At 44.7% G+C, this 21,690-nt stretch overlaps 1 protein-coding gene across 14 annotated transcripts in view; it reads right to left on the bottom strand.

The window, feature by feature from the left end:
• The window catches only part of SFMBT1 (Scm like with four mbt domains 1), a 76,011-nt gene that overhangs the window by 32,443 nt on the left and 21,878 nt on the right, over nt 1-21,690 (bottom strand). For 8 of the 14 annotated variants that reach the window (XM_031609436.2, XM_090147912.1, XM_090147913.1 and 5 more), the window contains 2 exons: nt 9,492-9,639; nt 3,380-3,536 (listed from right to left, as the gene is read on the bottom strand). In XM_031609436.2, the coding sequence (XP_031465296.1) occupies nt 3,380-3,407 (28 nt within the window). In that variant the 5' untranslated portion in view covers nt 3,408-3,536; nt 9,492-9,639. Of the gene's footprint in view, nt 1-3,379; nt 3,537-9,491; nt 9,670-10,961; nt 21,688-21,690 lie in introns of those variants that run through there. The other 6 variants (XM_090147918.1, XM_031609435.2, XM_031609434.2 and 3 more) reach the window with 3 other exon arrangements.

The following is a 21,690-nucleotide window of genomic DNA, read 5'->3' as shown; positions in this document are numbered from 1 at the left end:
CGTCTCACAGCACTGCTCCCAGCTCCACACACATTCCCACACCAAGAGAGCCACATCCTGCCAGTTCTCTGCCATGGCCAGAAGGGCCCAATGTGGCCAAGCCCCACCAGCATTCAGCTTCTCTGGAAACTAGTTTGCCACAGGAAAAAAAAAAAAAACACCAAAATTCTTGCTCAACACTCGCTGCCAAGAGGGTTTCCTTGCAGGGTCAGAGGTCTTCTTTTGATTGAAAAAATCGCCCAGAGCTTTTGCCACCCCTCTCAACCCACTCTGCCTTCACTCACACACAGGTAGGGCCCTGCAGTTGGATGAGGCTGGGCTCTCAGCGTTGCACCTCTGCTATTCAGCCTCACAGAGGGAAGTTCAGGTGCCCTTAGGATGGTCCTGCAGATGTGCAATATCTCAGAAATACACTATCTGGTTTTCTATACTCAACTGCAGAAACACTTCCAGATGTGGCAAAGCATTGCCCACACAGCAGAGTTGCCTGGAAATCAGGGGTAGATCCCATCCTTTCACTGTTCACCATCAGAACAGCTACAGCAGAGCAGAGCCCCATTCCAGTTGAGGCTCTGACCCATTCTGTTACTGCATTCTACCAGCACCAGCAGCTCGGCTCCATTCAGTGGGTGAGCAGGTCCTGGGGCACACAGAGGATCTGTTAAAGCAAGCTGCACCCCTGAGGGCCTGCATTAAACATCCAAATCAATCCAAACTCAAACGACCCAGGGAAACGTCATGAATTTATAGCAGCAACTGAATTCTGCCATGACAAAACTTGCAGTTTAGGATGACAGATAACAACAAGGAAAAACACATTCAGCCCATTTAATCTTAAAGCACAACTGCTTAAAGTAATGCTGTATATACACACGTGTACGTATGTTCTCCCTCTCTCTCTCTCTCCGTATCCTTCATTGCTTACAAGTGCCAAATGAGACAAGCTTCACACTATGAGTGGGACATACTGTTCTGCACTAGCAGGATGGCTGAAGCACATGTTACTTTGGTGGCAAAGCACAACCGTGGCAAAGGCAGGCAGAGAAACCAGATGCCGTTCTCATCCCTATGGCCTCACCATACAACTGGCTTTTGCTCGTAAAGCTTTCAAATCAAGCAAACTTATTTTGTAAGTAAAATGTGAGAAGCATCCCACAGAGCTTCTGTGGAGAATGCACACTGACTCCGGAGGGCAGAAAACCACCTGTAAGAACATTTGAAGTTCCCTTCCCATTTATCGCTGCTTCTACTAACATCATTTTCAACACCAACTCTTCCTTTTTGAATTTTACCACAAATTATCTCCTGTTGCTCTCTGACAGGTTCAGGCAGAGAAAGAACACTGAATGGTACCATTTGGATACAAGGTAGGGGATTACTAAGAGCATTAGCCCTTACATGTGCCTGAATTGAGAGGAGTACAGGCTGCTTTGCTCCTGGGACTTGAGTTAAATTCTCCCTGTGAATAACTTTCATGCATCTTTAATGTGATTGAGCTGAAGCCTGTCATATTGGACATCTAAGTACATCCCTCTGAAGTCTGCAAGAACTTCAATTAAAGCTAACTTAAAGGTTTCTCACCCTGCGACTTAGATGTACTTTAATTTGATTTTAACAGCAGTTAATCTTTTCCATCAACACCAGCTGCAGGGCCATGAATAAATAAAGGCAGGTTGGAATCTGGGCAGCTGAGGAAGTCTGTGACAGGGACAAAAGCTGTCACTTCCACTGCTGGCACAGGAGGGCATTACAGCTAACACCCTGAGCACTGCCTGGGTCCTCATATGCAGAGAGCCAGTAAAGAAACGAACAGAAAGGAACAACAAAAAGGTGGAGGGGAGGTTCCAAAAACTGCTATAAAACATCAGATGGCAAAACGACAAACAACAAGGAGGGAATGTTTCAGAGTGAGCTGGGACTGGTCTAACTCAAAACAGTGCAGAACACATCACAGGACCACACCAAAACTACTGTGCACATGTTTACATGGGGAACACTTACTGGAGCCTGTCTTTGAACTGAGCACGTAACGCTCTCTTCAGTTACTGTTTTTGCTTTCCACACCCACTTGTACTCAAACCAGATGCTAACTTTAGGAAAATAGCTGTTCAGTCATTTCAAGAAAATGGGAAACCCTCCATAGCTACTCCATAAGCACATAGAGAGGACTGTGTGACCTCTGCAACTTTTAGAGGAAGTAGAGAGAGATGTGCAGTCAGCCTGCTGCTCAGCACCTGCACATCTCCTTGCTGTTCTGAGCTGCAAAAACTCTTCTCTTTTCCACACTACATGACAGAAGAGAGCACATTCCAGTGGCAGAGGAAACTGTGTATTTATGCATGCTGCTTTTTCTTGCTTATTTTGGGATACAATGTTGACAATAACCTGAGTGATTGGCTATAATTAATAATCAGAAAGCACATTTTGGCATCAGACAGCAGGTGATATCATTCTGCCAGAAGTGCCATAGATTAAAATCATGTTTAACATTTCTTCAGTAACATAGTAATTAGTCTTTCATAAGGTAAAAGCAGAAAGCTCACTAATCATAAATTGTCTAATGAGATGCTGCTTGTTGGACAAGTGTCAAAGGAAAGAAATCCTAATCCAACAGTTTGCAGTGGTTACAACAAATTTATTTTTTATTAACTGTCCCAATACTGAGAGTAGGGACCTCAAGGGAAGTGAACAAACCATGGCAGGAAAAGTCAGAAAAACAGATGATCCCCATTACAGCATATAATCTAAGAACTCTATTTAAGAAAGCTGCTGGTATATTCCCAGCTGTCCCGCACACTCTTCTCAGCCTGGTGCTACAAGGTGAACCAAAACCTGAGCTAATTTATCAAAATTTACCACTCTGTAGCAGGTTAGGAGCTGATGTCCCAAGCTCATCAAAAGGGGCAGCAAGGCACATCAGAAAACCAGGACAGATTACAGTGGCACCACACAGCTTCAATTATCTGGCTTCAAACCAGCAGCACGACTTTGTGAAAATATTACAAACAACACAAACGAGGGCACAAGAAGATAATATTAACTACTTTGATAAGCAAATGCCTTAAAACAGTAGTGCTAAAACTACTGGGCTTTCCATAAGTTCATCTCATACTGACATCATGGAGGGGAAAAGCAGAGTTTCTAACAAACATAATCGCCTCTGTGGGTCATAGAATCATAGATGTTATATTTTGTTCTCCTCTAAGCCAATGATACACCTTGCTTTTGGCAAACTTAAGACCTGCAGTCAGAACGTAGCTCACCATGAATGAAGCATACGACACACTATGAAAGACTCCCTGTGCTCAGGGCTGTTCCTCCCTCTTACTTGTCAAGTATTCTGAGAACCCATAGCCCCACAGCTTGGCTGTCCCACTACCTGCATCATGCCGCTGTTCTCCATTCATCTCCACAGCAGCCCAATGGTTATTCCAAGTAGCCAGAAGCAAGAGAATCCAAAACTGTCACAGTTTAGTGGTCATGAGTTGCCTCCCACTTTAAATCCTGCTGGCAGCCAGGACATTCATGAAGGGATCCTGAAAAAAGGCAAAAAGAAATACTCTTTTGAAAATCTTTATTGGCCTTGAATTACTTTTGAAATACATCAAAAACAGTGCACACACACGTAGACAGAGTGTTCCACAGTCATACAGTCTAAAGGTATTCCTGCCCATAATGTCTATTAGGCAAAAAGAACCAAGCTTTTAAACCTTTCAGATCAAACCAACCAACTAAATAAACAAACGACAGAAGGCAGAAATGCAGCCCTAAACATTCCATGATGAGAAGCCGTGGCTTTCAAACCTGTAAGCAGGAGATTTCTGCTGGAACCGAATTCAGCACCAAACTACTGCAATTCCTACGAGCAACCAAATCGTTTTGTTATTACTGGTAGAAAGTAAAAGGAGACGTCTAAAGTCAGCCCACTGCAAGTGTTTTTGCTCCCACATTTTAAGTTTAGAAATGCTTTTTAAAGAAGGTAATCTTCAAACACCCTTTGCACTCCTGCTGAATGCCTGGGAAGCACTTCCTTTCTTTCTTTCTTTTCTACGTGAGGCACTAGAAGTAACACAGAGGAAGTTTGTAAAAACTAAGGGGACTTGCAGACCCCTAAAAAGGCCGAAGGTTGTAAAAACAAAGGCTGCATTTCTCACTTAAACACGCTTTGAGAAACTATGGTTTTCAAGAGGGAAACTGGAGACATTTGCAAAGCCTGACATTTTTCTGAGTTTTATTTAGCTGGGGTGTCCAAGAAGACCACCTGAGAGTCCTCTGAGGGATTTTTTTTTTCCCTTTTCTTATTTTTTTTAAAAGATTTTTAAAAATATAGTAACCCCCTGCCATAGCAAAGACAAATCCTTAAGAAGCACCAGTTGCTGAGCAAATGGAAACACAAAATCTGACAAAAACGAGCATCAGAAATGGGTGAATGTTCTCCATGATGGCAATGCTTTGGAGGTGCAGCTATGATTTCACTTCTGAGATTCTAATTGGACCTGGCATAAGATGGCTACAAATGACTAAAAGATCATTTTGCATCCCACTACAAACACCAGCAAACTTTAAGTAGCTTTCTGCAGGCTGCAGTTCCATTTGTACTGACATTCAAATAAGCAGACTGTGACTAATAGCTGGTCTGAAAAATTCTAACACCATGTTTTTGCCTTTGAAAATTTACCCCCTTGCTAGAAATGGAAGTATCCTGAAGCAGCAGCTCTATGAAAAGGGCCTGAGGTGCCTATGCCTGCCAGACCCCTCTGAGGTCTATCAGAGTACGCAGAGGGCAGAAAACAAAAGGGGAAAAAAATCATCCCAAAATTCTGTAATCCGGGTTTGTGGAGGATTTCCATAGGGTAACTGTAAAATGCTGAGTGCAGCAGAATGCAAATGCTTGTGTTCTGAGCTCCCAGCCTTGCGAGGTGGCCCCAGCACACAGCTCAAATCAACAGCTCAAATCAAAGTGCTTCCACACAGAGCTGCTCTGCAGACTGAGCCACAGGGTTTGGCATCAATTTCAGGGAACTGCACAGCCTGGCTGGGCTCTCCCGCATGCACCAGTTAGCTTCACTCACACACTTTGTCCCTCCATGCCATTACTGACCCACCAAGTAGAGTTACCAATTTCTACCAGCCACCATCACTTCTTTGCACACCCTTCCGGTCAGCACAGTGCAGGGCAAGCTGCAGCAGCAGCACGTTCCTCACCTACCCCAGCTGAAGGTGGTTTCCTTCTGCAGACAGCCTCAGTCTAATCTTCTATAGTTCCTTTTATCCTTTATGAAACAGGACTAAGAGATCAGCCTGATGACCCTTGAGGTCCCTTCCTAATGCATACCATTCTATGATTCCATATCATGCCCTCATGTTGTGTTAGAAGAGATTCGGGTTAGGAAACATTTCTTCTCCAAGAGCGGTCAGGTGCTGGAACGGGCTGCCAAGGGAGGTGGTGGAGTCCTTGGAGGTGTCCAAGAAACATTCAGATGTTGTACTGAGGACCATGGTTTGGTGGGGAAATACTGATGGCAGGTGGACAGTTGGACTGGAAGATCTTGGAGGTCTTTTCCAACCTTAGTGGTTGTGTGATTCTATAACCTGCGCAAAGCTTGGCACGCAGCAACCACCAAACTGCTTTTTATTATTAATCAAAGTATTTCTTGGTGACGGCCTGTAGGACACCCATCACCTGCACACTGCTAAGACAAAACAGTGGCAGTGCTGTGGCAAACACCCCATGAAGCACCCAGGCCAACAAGGTGGGGATATACCGCTGGTTTCAAACAGTGCGGTCCAAGCAAAGTACCTCAAAAGGTATATGAAGTTAAAGTTCTTTTCAATTTATGGTATCCAGCTCTCAGTTAACTTCTAGAATTAAAGTAGACAATATAAAGCTAGCCTGATCTGTGTTTTTTTTTTTTTTTAAGCAACATGGAAGTATTTAAACATCCCCAAAATTAAGAGGCTGTTTATTTAAAAGATGCCAAACATTGGCAGCTCCTGCTGAAGCTGATTGATATTCTGCCCGGGCTGGGCAGCTATTCAGGATTCGATAAGCAGCACTGTTGTTTTCTGTACACAACAGTAAGAGCACTTGTAATTAGCACCCGCCACTGTGGATGCTTACAGTCTGGCACCCCAAAGATTATCTTCTGATAAACCTCAAGAGGAGGGGAGCACGAGTGCTGTTGGAGCAAAGATGATTTGGAAACATTTTGGACTCCTCAGTCTCACTTCTGTATTTCAAACCTCCTTTCAGCACATGAAATATTCAGATGTTAGCAACTGGAGGCAGCATTAAAAACAGTTACAGTTCATTAAAGCCAGATGGCTCACTTGAATATGAAAAGAAATCAAACATAAGTTGGATGTTGAATTAAAGTAAATCAGCTGGCGTCTGAGGCTTAATATTATTTTAAAACAAAGGCACACGAGACAAGGGGACACGCGGGACTCCCAGGGGCTGGGCAAGGCACTGCACAAGGGTCCTGTTGCACAAATTCCTTCATGCAAAAGAATCCAGCAAAATCTATTGCAAAGCCTTGCGTGTGCACTGGAAGCACTGCCTGGAGCACAGGCATGGGATGTCAGAGCAGGGGATGCAGCTCCTCAGCACCCAAAACCCTCAGCTCTGCCATGGGGCTCATCCTGCTGTCTTGCAGCTGTCCTGTGAGCATACCTGGAGTGGGAGGAGAGGAGGTGAAGGTCCTCCCAGTCCCATGCCCACTCATACACCTACATACCCATGCCCTCTCATTTCAAGCAAACACAAATTATGTGTTCCTTAGGAGAGAAAGCATACACATTTCATCTAAAGATATAACTTCTTTAGAAGAAGTAAAGAAGATAACTTCTTTACTGTAGGAGTCCCACTCTTCCTTTGCCATGCCCTACTCAGCACATCCCACTTGGCCCGGTGTCCGTGGTGGATTGCTGCTGGCACTTCAGCACAAGGAGCCACATGGGACAAAGCAGCCTTCTGCTGCCAGCCTGAAAGATGCCTGGGGAGAATGAGCCCAGGGGGAGCCCACAGCAGCCCCTCCTCAGCTACCAACAGCAGCCAAGCCCCAGTGCTCACACCTCCATCCTTCTGGGGGATATTCCTGATTCATCTCACCAACGCACATGTCTACCAGAAGGGCCCTTCTATAGTTAAGATCCGTATTTCGTATCACACAGTGAGCTGGAAGGAGACTCTTCCTTCACAGCAAGGCCCTGTGCTGGCACCAAACACAGCAGGCCATCATCACGGCTGGCATGCGGTCCCCCAGCCTGGGAAAGGGAAATTCATGTTTTTCTTCCTTTGCAGAGAAGACCATGCTGGGGACAGCACCCACCCTGAGTGCATGGGGAGTGTGCTCTGAACGAGCTCTGCCAGCAGTCTGGGAGCCAGAAACGAACAGGGCCTCTGGGAAGGGAGCTGCTTTTGAAATGTTTCTTCTGAAATAAGCATTTTCCTTTGAGTCTTCCTTTTGAGCAATAGAATTTACTTAAAAGAATCCCATAGCACAAGCAGAACTCACGACAAGAAAATACCTCAGGTAGGAACTAACTTTACCTTACATCTCCTTGCAATGTAGTACTAGATGTACCGGAATGTTTTTAGGAAATCCATTCCAGGTATACTGGTGAGATTTGTATCACAGTAGCTTGCAGTTCCCATTAGTTAGTACGTTCAGCACAAAAAAAAAAAACAAGGTAAGACACCCTGCAAGCAAATTTGGAAATCAGAACCCAAATCCCCAGCACTGAAGAAGCTTCCAAAGCTACCAAGCTGTTCAGTGCAAGTTTCATTCATTCTCCTGTAGCAACATACTGACAGTACAGAAATGCCCAGATACCCCATATCAAAGGTCACTGGTTCCTGGAAAGGGCCATATCCTCTGGGGGGAAATGCAGAGGTGGGTTAGGGTATGGCCACCAGCTGCCCTCTGCCCAGGACCCAGCAGGAGGAGTTTGCTGCTTTGAAAATCTCCTCTTTGAACCTAGAACTGAAAGAGGCAAAAGCAAACAAATATTCTAAACAGTATAAGCAATCCTTAAAACCTGCAGTGGGAAGGAGCTGTTTAAAATTCACACACCAGCAGAGGTCTGCACGAGCACTGCTGCTGCACATGGATAAGCAGCTCGCCCAAGTCCCACAAGCAATGCACGCTGCATGGCTTAGATTTCAGGCACACTCCTGTCTCTCTAAGTCTTTTGGAGTCAAGAGAGGGTTTAAGACCTTCCTTGTAATTCAGTCTTCAGTGACTAGCAGTTGGAAGCCTGGATAACACTGACATGTTTTCTATCTTTCCTCTGTACAAGCAAAATGTTTCACAAGCACGTGCTTCCCTAGCACCTGACCCTCCACAGACAAAAGACAAAGTGGGAGATGCCTCACAATCTCCAATTTATGATGGAGTTTCAATTTTCTCAAGCCATTCTAAGTGCTGTTCAGTGACTAGCAAACAGCAATTTTGGTTTTCTTTCTTGCAAACACAGTAAATCTTTCTAAGACAGTCTTGCAAAGCCCAGAATGTCAACAATAAATAGGCAAAAGAAAGTTTGATGCTTCTATAACAAAGCAATTAAGAAATGCTACCAATTTCACAAAAGTGTCAGCTGTCGAAGAAATTTCCCTGTCCAACACAGAGAACAGAAGCCTTATGTTGACCTCCAGTAAGTATTACTTCTACATGCTTGTATGGCACAGTGGGTCTGTAAAGAGGGGCATATTCGCTTGCGTCCGTAAGGATTTATCAAAGCTAAACAGATCATTGATTTGCCTTTTACTGTAGGTGTGACCAACATTTCTTTTGAGCCATCTTGGTAGCATACTGGAAGCTACACAACAAAAGCAAAACCCTCCTTATTATTGTGTTATTTTAAAAATACATAACAGTCGTAGCTATGCTTCCATGGTTTTTGTAGCTGCTAGACTGTGACCAAACCTAGCCTATTTGATTTCACCAACCTGGGTTATCCCAGCCCCAAGCTGCCTCTTCCAGCCCAGCCATACCAATGTGCTCCTCTATGAGGCCAAGCACTGTTTCAGTGTCCTGCTCTTGTTCCACAGCTCTGCCTGGAGTCAGCCACTCACAGCTACAACCTGCCCCAGAGCAATGGCAGCAGAAACCTGCAGCCAGTTATCCCCCTGAGAAGTTATTTCATTAGACATGTTCAAAATTTCTCTAGGAAGTCTCTGTCAATCTGGTTTTTGTCCCTTTGAGGACAATACCTATCTTTCTTCTAACGTGTAACTCCTGCTCTTTGCAAGGAAAGCTTTCCCAAAGACAAGGCAAAGGCCCCTTTTTTACTTTTTTGTCTGCCAAAAGGACATTCAAGTGTTCTTATCCAAGCAGCTCCCACATGGCCCCCATGCATAAAACCCACCAAACACAAAGATTATATGGGAACTGCTATCACCAGAGTTAATTACTAAAAAATTCTTGTATTTCTCTGTCACACTGGCACTGCAACCCCCTCTTGCTGACTGGCATTCATCTAAGACGTACCCTTCTGTGCGTCCTCCATTCAATCCATTCAAGTACAAGCCAGCTCCAAGTTGTCCATCACACCACCGCAACAGCAACACTGAGACTCCTCCAAGGAAGCGCATTTAAAGAACACAAACCTCACTCACTTGTGTTTCTGTAGAAATTCCTGGGAAAATACAAATGGAGCAAAGATGTCCTAGGAAGAACACAGAATGTAAACATCAATAGCAATTAGGGCTTACAGCAGTTCCTCTGGACACATAATGCACTTAAAACTGGGAAGCCTGGTTAATAAACATTGAAGCACTCAGCTCCAACTAAACAAATGCTGAGATCTGTTCTTCCAGCCCATGCTGTGCTACCCACTCTAGCATTTCTCTGCCTTCTCCAGCTACTTTCTCCTGCATACTGGCTACAGGAATACTGGCAGTTAGTGGCCAAGCAAAGAAACAAGGCAGAACAGACTTCTCAGTTTTAACTGAAGACTCCGTACCATCCATATTACAGCATGAAAACAATGGATGGGATTTGAGATATGCCAGATAGAGACCTAGACAGCAACCAGGCAGAGGCTGTGAGAGCACCTTGCTGCAACAGCTACTAGCTCCCAGAGTAAAAAGCAAGCCAGGTCCTGTCTGTGGAGCCAAGGGCTAGCAATTCCACTGCTAAGTGGTAGAAGACAAAGTAGCAGCAGATAGACACAACTAAGGACATTAAACTCAGCTATCCACTGTGTGAAAGTTGTTCCAAACCAAAAAATACATTAATTGCACACGTATTTTAGACAACTAATAAAACACACTAACAAACAATACTGGAGAAATCTGCAAAAATATATCTGTTAGAACAGATTTGGAAAGTAATTTTCAATGCATGAGAGATGTCAGTCCTGCAGGTAAATGTGAAGGTCAGTGCAGTTTTAACTAAATTACAATAAATACCTCCATAACACTGCTAAAAGGCTCTATTTATTCAAACAGGTCCTCTTTGCCAACTCATATATTCTGTGCATATGTTATAGGAAAGTCTTTGAACAAGATCTTAGCAGGACACTCACACCATGCAAAGGGAAAAACCCTGCAGCATCTCCCAAAGCCTTTGCTGAAGCCAAACTCCTCACTCTGGAGAAGCTGAACTTTTACCACCTAATGGATGTCACCACTACAGACAGCAGAGCAATGAAAGGAGAAAGAAATGGAAAGGGAAGGAAGGTACCCTGCAAATCTGACTTGAAAAATAAAAAAGTCAATCACATAAAATGTTTTCAGGTATTGAAAGCATACTTCATTTGTCATGTCATTGAAATAGTATATGATACAAAAAAAAATTATACCCGTTTCTAAGAAGAGCTTCCAAACAACCAGCTACACACAGAAAGAACAGCTCTTCCCCAGACACCAGCACAACCACTCAGGTCTCATCACCTAGGACACTTATTTCCCTTCACCCCAATACTGCAGAGGTTTAAAGCTTAGGAACTAAACCTACCTATTTACATACTGACACCCAGTCACAGAACTCATCAACTCCACTTCAATAGGCACACTCTGGTGCTTACTGCTTGTGAGCAACACTCTTCTAGATCTGGGTTTAAAAACAGAATCTGGAGTTAAGCATTAGGTTTGTATCTTAAAAATACTGGCACTGATATTTGGGGGCAACAAAGGAAGTAGCACTTCATTCACACTTCTTACAGTCTTGGTTTGAGCAAGTAACCAAGTAAATCCAATTCGCAGTAGTTTGAAAAGTAAGATAGAAAGTAGGTGGTCTCTAACTTTGTAGGCTTTGTACTGTATTCAGTTTAAATCATTTCAATTTAAAATAAGTGAACTAAGAACATATTATTTGTTTTTAAGCACGCTAACGCCCAACTGATTTGTTTTTGAGTTCACAATTATGCTGACTTGCAGTTCCATCTGTCTAACTGCTGTCAGAGAGCCTTTCTTAACAAGCAGCAGCACTAAAAAAAAAATAACAACAAAAAACCCAAAAAACAACACACATTTGTAAGAGCTGCAGATGCAATAGGAAACTGCGCTGCTCTACCAAAATCATTCATCACATAGAGCTGGACCAAAACAAATTCCTAAGTCACGGTTTTCTCTGTGAGCTTACCTGGCAGCAAGCACAGCTCACAAAACAAAGGGAATGAAACCACACCTGGTGTGAAACCAAGCATCATTTCCCCCAGCAAGCATTGGGTACCACCTCCAACCAAGAGCTAACCCTCAACCTATCAACTGGCCTCAAGTGCTGAAGCCTTTGGCTGATGTGTTTGGGACAGAGTAAGCAGAAGGAGCTTTCAGAAGGAGCCAGCCACACCAGCACTCCCTGCACACACTGTATGAAGCAACACCCAGACCTGCGAAGCTCAGGCCATGCTTCCAGAAGTGCCAACAAGCAGCTCTTTGGTTCAGATGAGACCCAGGAGTAAAGGAGACTACAAACTCCACAGGGTCAGGGTGCCAGGCTTGCTGAGCTGTATTCCTGACAGAATCAGGCTTTGGGGCTCAGTGTTACTTCAGGACTTCTGTGCCTCAGGTTTTATTTTTACAGCTTAATCTCACTGTGTTTCATCACTGTGAATGGCAGTGTCTTATGGCTACTGGAATGGGATGAAATAACAGTGCAATGGGCAGGGCAGCCCTGCAAGAGACTGCTGCGAGATGGTGCTGCACAGGGAGAAAAGGGACCAATGTGTCAGCACAGAGCAGATGTCTGCAGAAGCTGAAAGCTAAGGTGTTATGTTCTCCTGCAAGGAGATGGTCCCCTGGTGACCAGGTGATGGTCACTGCAAGGAGAGCTCTCAGTACTGCCCAAGCACCAGGCCTTGACATGAATGCATATTATTTCCTATTCAGAGGTATTCCTTCATTTAAAAACATGACCATAAACTGTCATCTTCAAGTGGGGGGAGATGCCCAAAACTAAACCACAATTCTGTTATGCAGCAGGGCCAATAGAGAATACATCTCCATGAGGAATGCAACTGAAGGCTTTGGATAACTTTACTCAGATCTGCAAATGTGAACACTGGAAGTACTAACTCCTTTCTTTATTACATATGCAAGTCTTCCATCCCAACTATTTGAGAAAAGACTGTTAAATCAAGTCAGAAATCCTAGGTGAGAGAAAATTCAACTTCCTACAATGCATATTTAAATACCCTTGAACAAAAAGAGGGCTGGAAGCAGCTTCCCTGCAGTTTGAGTTTCCTGCTCTTCTCTTTACCTAGCCCCCATCCTGTTATATAGAATTTCCTGCACTCAAACAGCTGCAGTTTTGCTATCAAGACATGAATTCCGACCTGGGCTGCTCTATATCTTTCAAAGCCAGCACTGCTGAGGAAATTTCTCAGTGTCTGAAGAAGCCAGAAGCCCTGAGTCTAACTTTAAAAACGACCCCACAAGGTTCACCAGCACAGCGCATTTACCATTCCCACGTAAATGAGGGCAAGCTGCTGAGGAAGTGAAGCGATTTCCCTGCAGGGAAGTTGCAGGGAAGCCCATGGCAGAATGATGATCGGGAGCAGCTCAGGGGCTGATGAGTGGCTGCGTGACTCGTGCCCTTATTTTTGCTGTTATGACCTGAAGCACCACTTCTGCTTTTGCCCAACAGTGACAAATATAACTTTACTGACGCTACTGAAATACTACCAGCAGAGATGGTGATACTGAATATCTAGATAGACATATCTCCTGGCCAACAATTCTGAATTATTTAGTGGTCAGCATGCATAGTAAGGAGAAAGAACCAAAAAAGCCAAAGTATGACCTGGCTGAGAAAACAAAGAGAGTAAGAGAAAAAGAGCACTAATAGCTTCTTTGCTGCACAGAAGAACAGGCTGATGGCAGGAGTCAGAGGGCAGCCGTGGCAGGGGAGATGTGAGGGCACGGCCAGGGCCAGTGACAAACAACTCTGCACCTTGCTGGGAGCAGACCACTGTCCCTGGCTGAGCTGCACACAAAGAAGTGGTCAGAGACTTCTTTTTTTAGACAATCTTCCTGAAACACTACCAAAAAAAAAAGAAGCCAGTATCCCCTGACCAGCATCAAGGAAGGAGAGCAGGGAATAGCCACTTCACCCACCCCTTTCAATAATCCAGCACAGAAACGAACTGATCATGGCTAACATTTCTTCAAAGGGAATATTTCCTCCTCATTTAACTTACAAAACTCTGTCTCCTGCAAATGACATTTTATTTATAGCAGTGGTATTTGCTGTATAACTGATTGGGGAAAGGCTGTAAATGAGCATCATTGCATATATATGGAAAACAATGATAAAGCAGTCATCAAAAAGCTAAAGAAGATTTCAATATTCAAATAAGGCAATCTGCATAACCCTCACCTGAATTTTAATTCTGCAGAACTTATTTCAGAGATTTGTGCTGCAGATGATCTGTGCCAGCTATTTCTCTCCCACAGAAGAGCAGCAGCGCGCATTAGGAATGTGTCCTGCAGTTCCCAGACTTGGGTTAATTTTAATCCTTGGACTTAAGGTGCAGGAGGCACTTTGTCATATGGGGCTGGATTGTTTCTGCAGATTCTCAGGGGAAGAAAGCAAAGCTGAAGACTGTGATGGACCACAGCAGGATTATGGTAGCAGTGGGCTGTGTCACCCGCTGAGCAAAACAACACTGTGACTGGTAGCTATCTAAATGAGAAGGTGTCCTTGTGAGAAGGAGAGGAAGATGCCTGCTGCCTCATGCACCATACCTATGACCCAGCTGTCAGGACAAGCATATACTGGCCAAGCAGCCAGAAGTCCAACCTGGTGAGGTCTCCCCAAGGAACAGGCTTGCATCAAACAGGCCTGAAAGATCATCACAAACCACGCTAACACCTCTGAGCCCACTGCAGCTTTGGATCCTATATTCCTAAGCAAGCACTTTAGTTGCAAAAGCCCACAGCCCTACAGCCTTGCAGGGCCACACAGCACTGGGGGCTCAAACACACAAATTCAGTTTGCCCTTCAAGTGCTGTGGATGCAATGGGCCAGGGGGAGCAGGAGCTTTTCTTCTGAAAACCTTGGTCTGAAATCTTGAGGAAGGTGGACTGAGCAATCTTTCTCTCCGGACTACAAGATTCTGAACACATTATCTGCTGTGTGTGCTCATTCAGTGCTGCTAGTTAATTTCTCAACATTTTTGGTTGCAGTGAGTGCACACTGATGTGCAAATAGCATTGTTTCATCTTCAGTGTTGTCTGCATTCAAGAGCAGTAACACCAGAATAATCCTCGGACAACAAGAAAAAGATTATTTTTGAGTCCCACTCAATTCCCTAGCTGCAGAAGCATTTTATCATGCCTGAAAAGCTTAAATTTGATAAGAAAAGCTCCAAGAAGGAAAGCGCGTTAAGCTCTTTCCATTGGCACACATAAAATTGGGTGTGCAGGGAAGCAGGAGGAAAAAGAGGAAACGGGTGGGATCATAGCAACCGTAGCAATGTTCTCCAAATCTGAGGAGAAAAGATGAAAGAAAGAACATGCACCAGAACACAGGCAGTTGCTTCTGAAACACGTTTTCCTTAGGAGCATAACTAGTAGATCTAAGGACTTCCCCAAAGGATTGGTGCCCAAGCAAACGATATGCTTTAGCAAAGCATTTGGGGCTTTATTTTACTGATCTACAACATACTGTAATGGCAAACGCTTTTTACTGTGCCCTATAGTGCACACTTTCTGGCACCTCAAATTGGAAGTCAGTGTTTATGGAAGTAAAGAAGATAAAGGAAGTAATCACAGCAAGCTTTCTATGCAAGCCTCATTTTTACAAGCAACAGCATGCAAAACCTCCTCTTTGTTACCAGCTGAAAGTAAGACAACACCGCAAGCATCCCAGCTGCACATCCCCAGCTTCCTTCAGGATCCAAGGCTTTCCTTCGCTCAGACAAATGAACTCATCACACTGCACCTCTGTGATGGGGGCAGATGTTGCACAGAGCTTATTCACCTGCTGCACCCATGAGCTCTGCAGTTCTTATTTCTACAATTAATGCTGTAAATTCCTGTACACGCTTTCCCAGTTGTTAGTTTTCTGTGATTTTTCCTGTTCTATCTTCAATTTTCCACACTCAGTCTTCATTACACGACGACACAAATCCCCACGCACTTCTTTCAAGATCACTATGTTAGTTAATAACGAGTGAGTTACATTCTCATTGACATTAATTATGAGTTCGTTCATTAGCATGTCAGTTACTGCAATAAAATCCAGCCTCCAAGAAGGAAAATGATCTGCTGGCTGCATATGGCCCATGCTGTGCACACAGAGCCCGGGGCAGGCTCAGGGCTGCCCACAAGGCCCAGGGGTGCAGTTGATGCTTCCAATCCTCAGTTCCCTCAGCTGCTTCTCATAGGACTTGTGCTGCAGAACCCCTCACAGGTCCACTGCCCTTCTCTGAATGCTCTCCAGGGCCTCCACGTCTTTCTTATAGTGAGGTGCCCAAAACTGAACACAATACTCAAGACCTCTCCAGAGCTGAGCACAGCTAGACTATCACCTCCTGCTCCTTCTGACTACACTACTTCAAGAGGTTGGCTGCTTCCAGACAGTACCACTGTCCAATTTTGAAAGCCTTGTGAGCATTCTGGATACCTTGGCTATGGTTTCCACACATAATTAAACCACAATTAGCCTGCACGATCCCAAGAAGCCACGGCCACTTGCTCACTCCTACCCCACACTACACATCCCCCTGGAGCAAATTCCCGCTGCAAAGCCCAGCAGAAGATGTGGCCAGGCTGTGTCCCTACTTACCAAGTAGTGACCAGACCATCTATGATCCATTGCAGACCTCCAGTGAGACACCACAGGGTCTCAGAGCCCAGCAGACCACGCTGCACAGCACGCACCCAACAGTTTTTAATCCATCCACCTGCTCACGTTCTTATCTGAACCCTGTTTCAAAAATGCTTGTGCCAGCACAGATGGCGACAGCCAAAGGACTTCCTCTGGGTAATGCTGAAAGTTGTGCTTAAAAATCGCAGAAAATCTGTTGTACTCATTTTCTTTTGTGCCCACAAAGCACTCGTGTGCTTCAGTATTCACTCAGTGACCCACTGCATGGGAAGGGTGCACGTCAGATGCAAAGCTTTACGGACACTCATCTGCATGGCAGAAGTGCAAACGTTTGCTAACCTGATTATCTTACACCTGAGCATTATGTCACAGCAAATGGCATGATTTCTAGGCAAGTTAATCATGAAACAAACATTTAACACAACCAAGAAACATGTCTATTAACTAGAAGATGAAGTCAGATGGGCAGAAATGCAAAAAAGAAAACCTGTAGCTGTATACCAGTAACAACGCTAGCTCAACAACCCTCTTTCTTAGAGGGAAGAATATATTTTATCATCTTAATCTGCATTCTTACATACGTTTCAGCACTAAGCACCTCCAGTTCCGCTACAATTTCGTATGTCTATCCAATGCTAGAGCCAGGTGGCTTTGCCTAAAATTCCCCATTTGTGTAACTCTGTTATTTCCAGCCTGCCATCCAACAGGTAACTGGAACTGAGCATTGCTCCATAGCTCCTGACAGAACTACATTTGAAAACTCTCAGTAGGAGTAGAAAACACTGCATCTTACTTCTGCTCAATTCACACAGTGCTCTTCCTAAATCAGTAGCGTGTCCCTTCATTTCTCCTTGTCTCCTAGAGGCTGAAGGAGTGAAATGCACATTGCACAGGGCAAAACAGATCAACCACTCACTGTACAGTACAGCCTGAACCATCACAAGAGAAAACAGGAAGAAGCATATAGAAATAACACCAACATTTGTACCGTGTTGGACATCACCTGCCTGCAGAGCCAGATGAAACTCTGTGGAAGGAACTGCAGCACAATAGTGTAAAATTCAAAGCCCTTAGTTTTATAATAAAGTCTGTCATGGAAGAAGAACAAAGCACTGTGCACTTCACTTGTAAGAAGAAGGTAGAAATATATTTATTGATATAAATAGATCTAAGATGGTAATTTGAACAATGATTACAGTAACTTAACAAGATTTGAAATGGCTGAATATCCTTGACTGTTTGCTACATAGAGGGTGGGAGGTGCACAATGAATATAAGCTCAAATCTTAGCAAAGCCAGTACAGCTCAAAAACAGTAACTCGCTTACCAATGACTGGTCATTAAGGGATCACCACATCCTGGTGAATTTCTGTGCACACGTTTAGTAACCTCCCTGGGTGTCCCTACTCAAGGGGTGATGCTGGTGCGCAGCCTGCTGCTAGCAAGAACTCTCCAAGGGGTTCTTGGGCTGCTTGCTATTTATGGGGTAAGATGATTGACTCACACTCATGCAACTAAGAATTGGGTCTACTGAACCAGGTGTCTGTACGCCTGGTGTGAGACAGCACGGTGGTGGTTAACTGTCTCAGTGAAACCCTGATTGCTGTTAGTCTCAAGGACAAGGTCTCTCACACCTCACTGTGTGCACCAGGCCTTGGGCGTAAGGACCAGGTTCAAGGGGGGGGGGGGCAAGGACTGCACCATCACTAAGTCAAATCACAACGTGCTAGTGCAGAAGAAGGCCTGTAAAGATGATTGATTTAGGCAGAAAACACTTCATTTACCACACGGTGCTCACCATAGCTTATTTACTGAAAAGAATCCATTTTCTTGCTGAAAGAAATTCACCCCCTCTTCTAAAGGCAATACACCTGATTATTTCATTCTTATGGCAGGAAAATAGCCACTTCGTTTTCCTATAGATGTAGGTCTACTGAAAGCAGGAAAGCTTCAGCTTCACATTTATTGCTTCACGCACACTGAAACCCTGCTGTTCCAAAGGGCTGAAGTCCTTCTGCCCATGCTAACACCCCCAGAGCTACGCATCCCGAGTGCTTCAAGCAAGGAGTGTTTCTCCCACAAAATTTTCAGGAAACTCAAGTAACACATCCGTATTCCAGCATGACTTCCATCTGCTTCTCAGCAGTGTTGCACTGGTGAAGATGCACTGATTTGCACAGATAACGCATACAAATACAAATATTGCATTTGTTTCTGCATTTCACCTTGGTGTCCTCTCACAAGTACTGACCCTGTTAAACCCCCAGACCTGTGCTACAACTGCACCAACAACTGAGATCTAATGATGGCTGATTGGGTAATTTCTCCATTGCTAACAGGAAACTACTGCACATCCACCCCACTGGCTACAGCCTTCTATCCCAGCAGCAAGATGAATGACATTTCCAAACTCTAGCCATTTCTAGCCCCGTTAGTGCCTCAGCATCCCAGCTATCACATAACATACACCAATTCCCAGGCAGTAATGCCTGTTTTGCAGAGTACAGCACCATGGAGTAAGAAATACTTCAGCTTGGTCTATAAAATACAGAGGAAGGAGTACAAAATGTTCACTCTCTCTGTTCACTACACTCCCCAGCCTTCTCAGGCAGGACCAACCTGTGACACAGCTCCCAAGGCCTGCTGCACAGAGCAGGGCATGTGCAGGCACAGGGGCTGAGCCCAGCTCCAGCTGGGGCTGGTAGGTCTGCTGGCACCTGATGTAAAGCTCATCCTGCACCATGGCGAGAGAAGATGTGGGAAGACAGCTTGGGCTTTGTGGGACTATCACTGAACTGATCAATGTGGATTTATGACTAATTTAACAAGCAAAAGTCATGTGGCTTGCACATCATTACAGACACTGTTTCCATTACAACTGAGGAAGGAGCCCCTCTATCTGTTCCTCTGGATGATCAGGACATGCTTTTTCTCCACCAAGCTCCAACAGTGCTCTCCATTCCCATCCTTTACTGACTAAGGGAAAGGAAGGCATGTAGTGTTTTTCATCAACTTAGTCTGCCAGGGCTGAGAGGCAGACTAGAAATTAATAAAATAAGTATCTATTATTGCACTGACACTAAACTTGTACACTTCAGAGAAGACTGGAGCCTACTACACTCTTCACTCACTACCAGCTGTGCTTACACTGCAGCAGAGTTTGGAACCTCTGAAACCCACGTAAGACCTAAACCTGACAGCATCGGCTGGTTCCAAGGGAAAAACTGTTAGGAGAAAAAACATACTGTAGCTTCTTGTGTTATATGAAAATGAAATCAGCTGCTTTTAAAAGTACCACAATTTCATTAAGCGTGGACACTGTATACAGATGGGAAACAAGATGGATTGAAAACTGATGTTCCATTCATACAGTAGCATAATATGGAAATGCATCTGCACTCTCCAAATCAAACTTTTCCCTTCTCCCTCAGCAAGGAACACAAATGCATTTCAATCAATACAAGAACCAGTTTGCCATTTAGAGTCTGAGTCACATCCATCAGTCACTGTCAGGAACTGAGCGCCTGTCCTGTGACGCATTCTTCAGCTGAACAAAGTCCAGTGTCAGATAACTCAGCCTTACTTTTTATTAGTTTAGGCTCAGGGGATGTCTTACCTTCTCCCCTTAACATTCATTGAACAGACTAGGAAATAAGTTATCCAGAGCTATCAGCAGCTTTGGACAACTATCCAGCACTAGGCACTCAACTTGGTCAAATCCATGAAGCATTATTCATAAATGGAAAAACATCAACTTGATTTTACCTGGAAAATACACCATATGTTACACTGAAGATGCCAAATCCACCACAACAGGACTGCCTCAGCAACAAGCCCCTGCTGCAGGGCACCATCGGCCTTGCATCAGTGAGCACATCTTCGTTCACCTCCAGGCTCTCAGCTCTTGCCAGGCAGGACTGCCCTCTGCTGACCCACAGCTCCACCAAGGACGCCTTGCCCAGGAGCTGGGAACACCCACAACACCACAGCCAGGTGGCCCCATGGCTCCTGGCACACAGCACTGTCTCTTCCACTTGAGAAGGCAATGGTTTTTCAGTCTGGCCGTCCCATTTGTTGCTTAGGATACAAGATAAAGGCAATTTTGTGACATTAACATTTCTCCTTGGGCCACTTCTCCTTTATCTTTCTGAAGGTAACTCCTCTCCGTTTGGCTTACTGTGCTGGGTCTGGGATGGTGAGCGTGGGCAATCTCTCCTGGAGTGTGCCAAACAAATACAAAGAGCAGCAACACAGAAGAGCAACAGTCTCCTATCGGCCAGTGTAACAAGAGGACCACTGACTCCAGAGTGCAGCAGGACCGGCTGTGAGTTGCAGCCCCTCTCCAGAAATGGAAGCACAGAGCCACCTCCCCTCCCACATCTCCACCAGAGGAAAGGGAACAAGAGCTGCCATACACCCAGCTTGTCTTTTTGGTGTGGCCTCCCTGCCTCAGAGCCACAGCCGCTGCTGTTGGCACAAGCACAGCCAGCCCTGGGCGGTGGTGGCAATGCAATGCCACCTGAGCAGCTCTCATTTAACAGACCCAAGTATGACAAAGAGCAGTCAGACAGTGATGACAGTGATGCACAGCGCTGCCGTGAACTGCTGAAACTAAAGCTGCCATACCTTGTCCATCCAAATTACCAAAACCTCAGTAAGTTCTGGATTTAGCTGTCACTGAATGCAGACAGCTGAGAGCAGCTCAGAGATACCACACAGCACTGGACACATTCTCAGCTTGAGCAAACCACTCTGCCCGAGGTTAATCCGTTTGGAGCTGCTGCATCTGCAGCAGTTACAACAGAGAGATCACAGCACAGACATCTACTGCAGAGAACTCAGAGCTACCCCACCAACACTTCAATGGCAGCAGCTTTTAGGAACATCCTCCTGTTCTTAAATTGAAACCTTGTCCAGAAAAAACAAAGAAAAATCACAGTTCTGTTAGGGAAGCTTTTAGTCATCAGTACAGATAGCAATCCAGAGATCACAGGCAGAGGATGCATAAATCTGTTTCCATCATCTGTAGCAGCACTGACATTTAAGACAATAAATGCAACAGGACTAAGTAAAGCGGGAGTTCAATTGAATGCAATCAGGACTTATTAATTTATAGTACAATCAAATTAAACCAATACCAGTATCTAAATAAAACTGCTGACATCCAGTGCTGCTGGGGAGTTTTTGGTAGGAAGTGAGAACTGAGTTTACTCCTCACTACCACTTCAGCAGTATGGGGCTACCGGCTCCTGCTGCACATCTTATGAACAGGAAAGCTGCCAAGAACCTCTAACTGTAACAGCAGGCACTTCTCCCCCAGTGCATCACTGAGGATATAACGCAGGAGTGCATGTTTTAAAAGCTAAAGGGAATTAAGTCCTTTCTAAAAGCATCTCCCCCTGCAGTGCAGAAC

This window comes from Phasianus colchicus, chromosome 11 (genome assembly GCF_987193195.1).
Source record: "Phasianus colchicus chromosome 11, bPhaCol1.hap1.1, whole genome shotgun sequence".
NCBI classification, from domain to species: domain Eukaryota; kingdom Metazoa; phylum Chordata; class Aves; order Galliformes; family Phasianidae; genus Phasianus; species Phasianus colchicus.
This window is presented reverse-complemented; position numbering and strand designations above follow the sequence as displayed.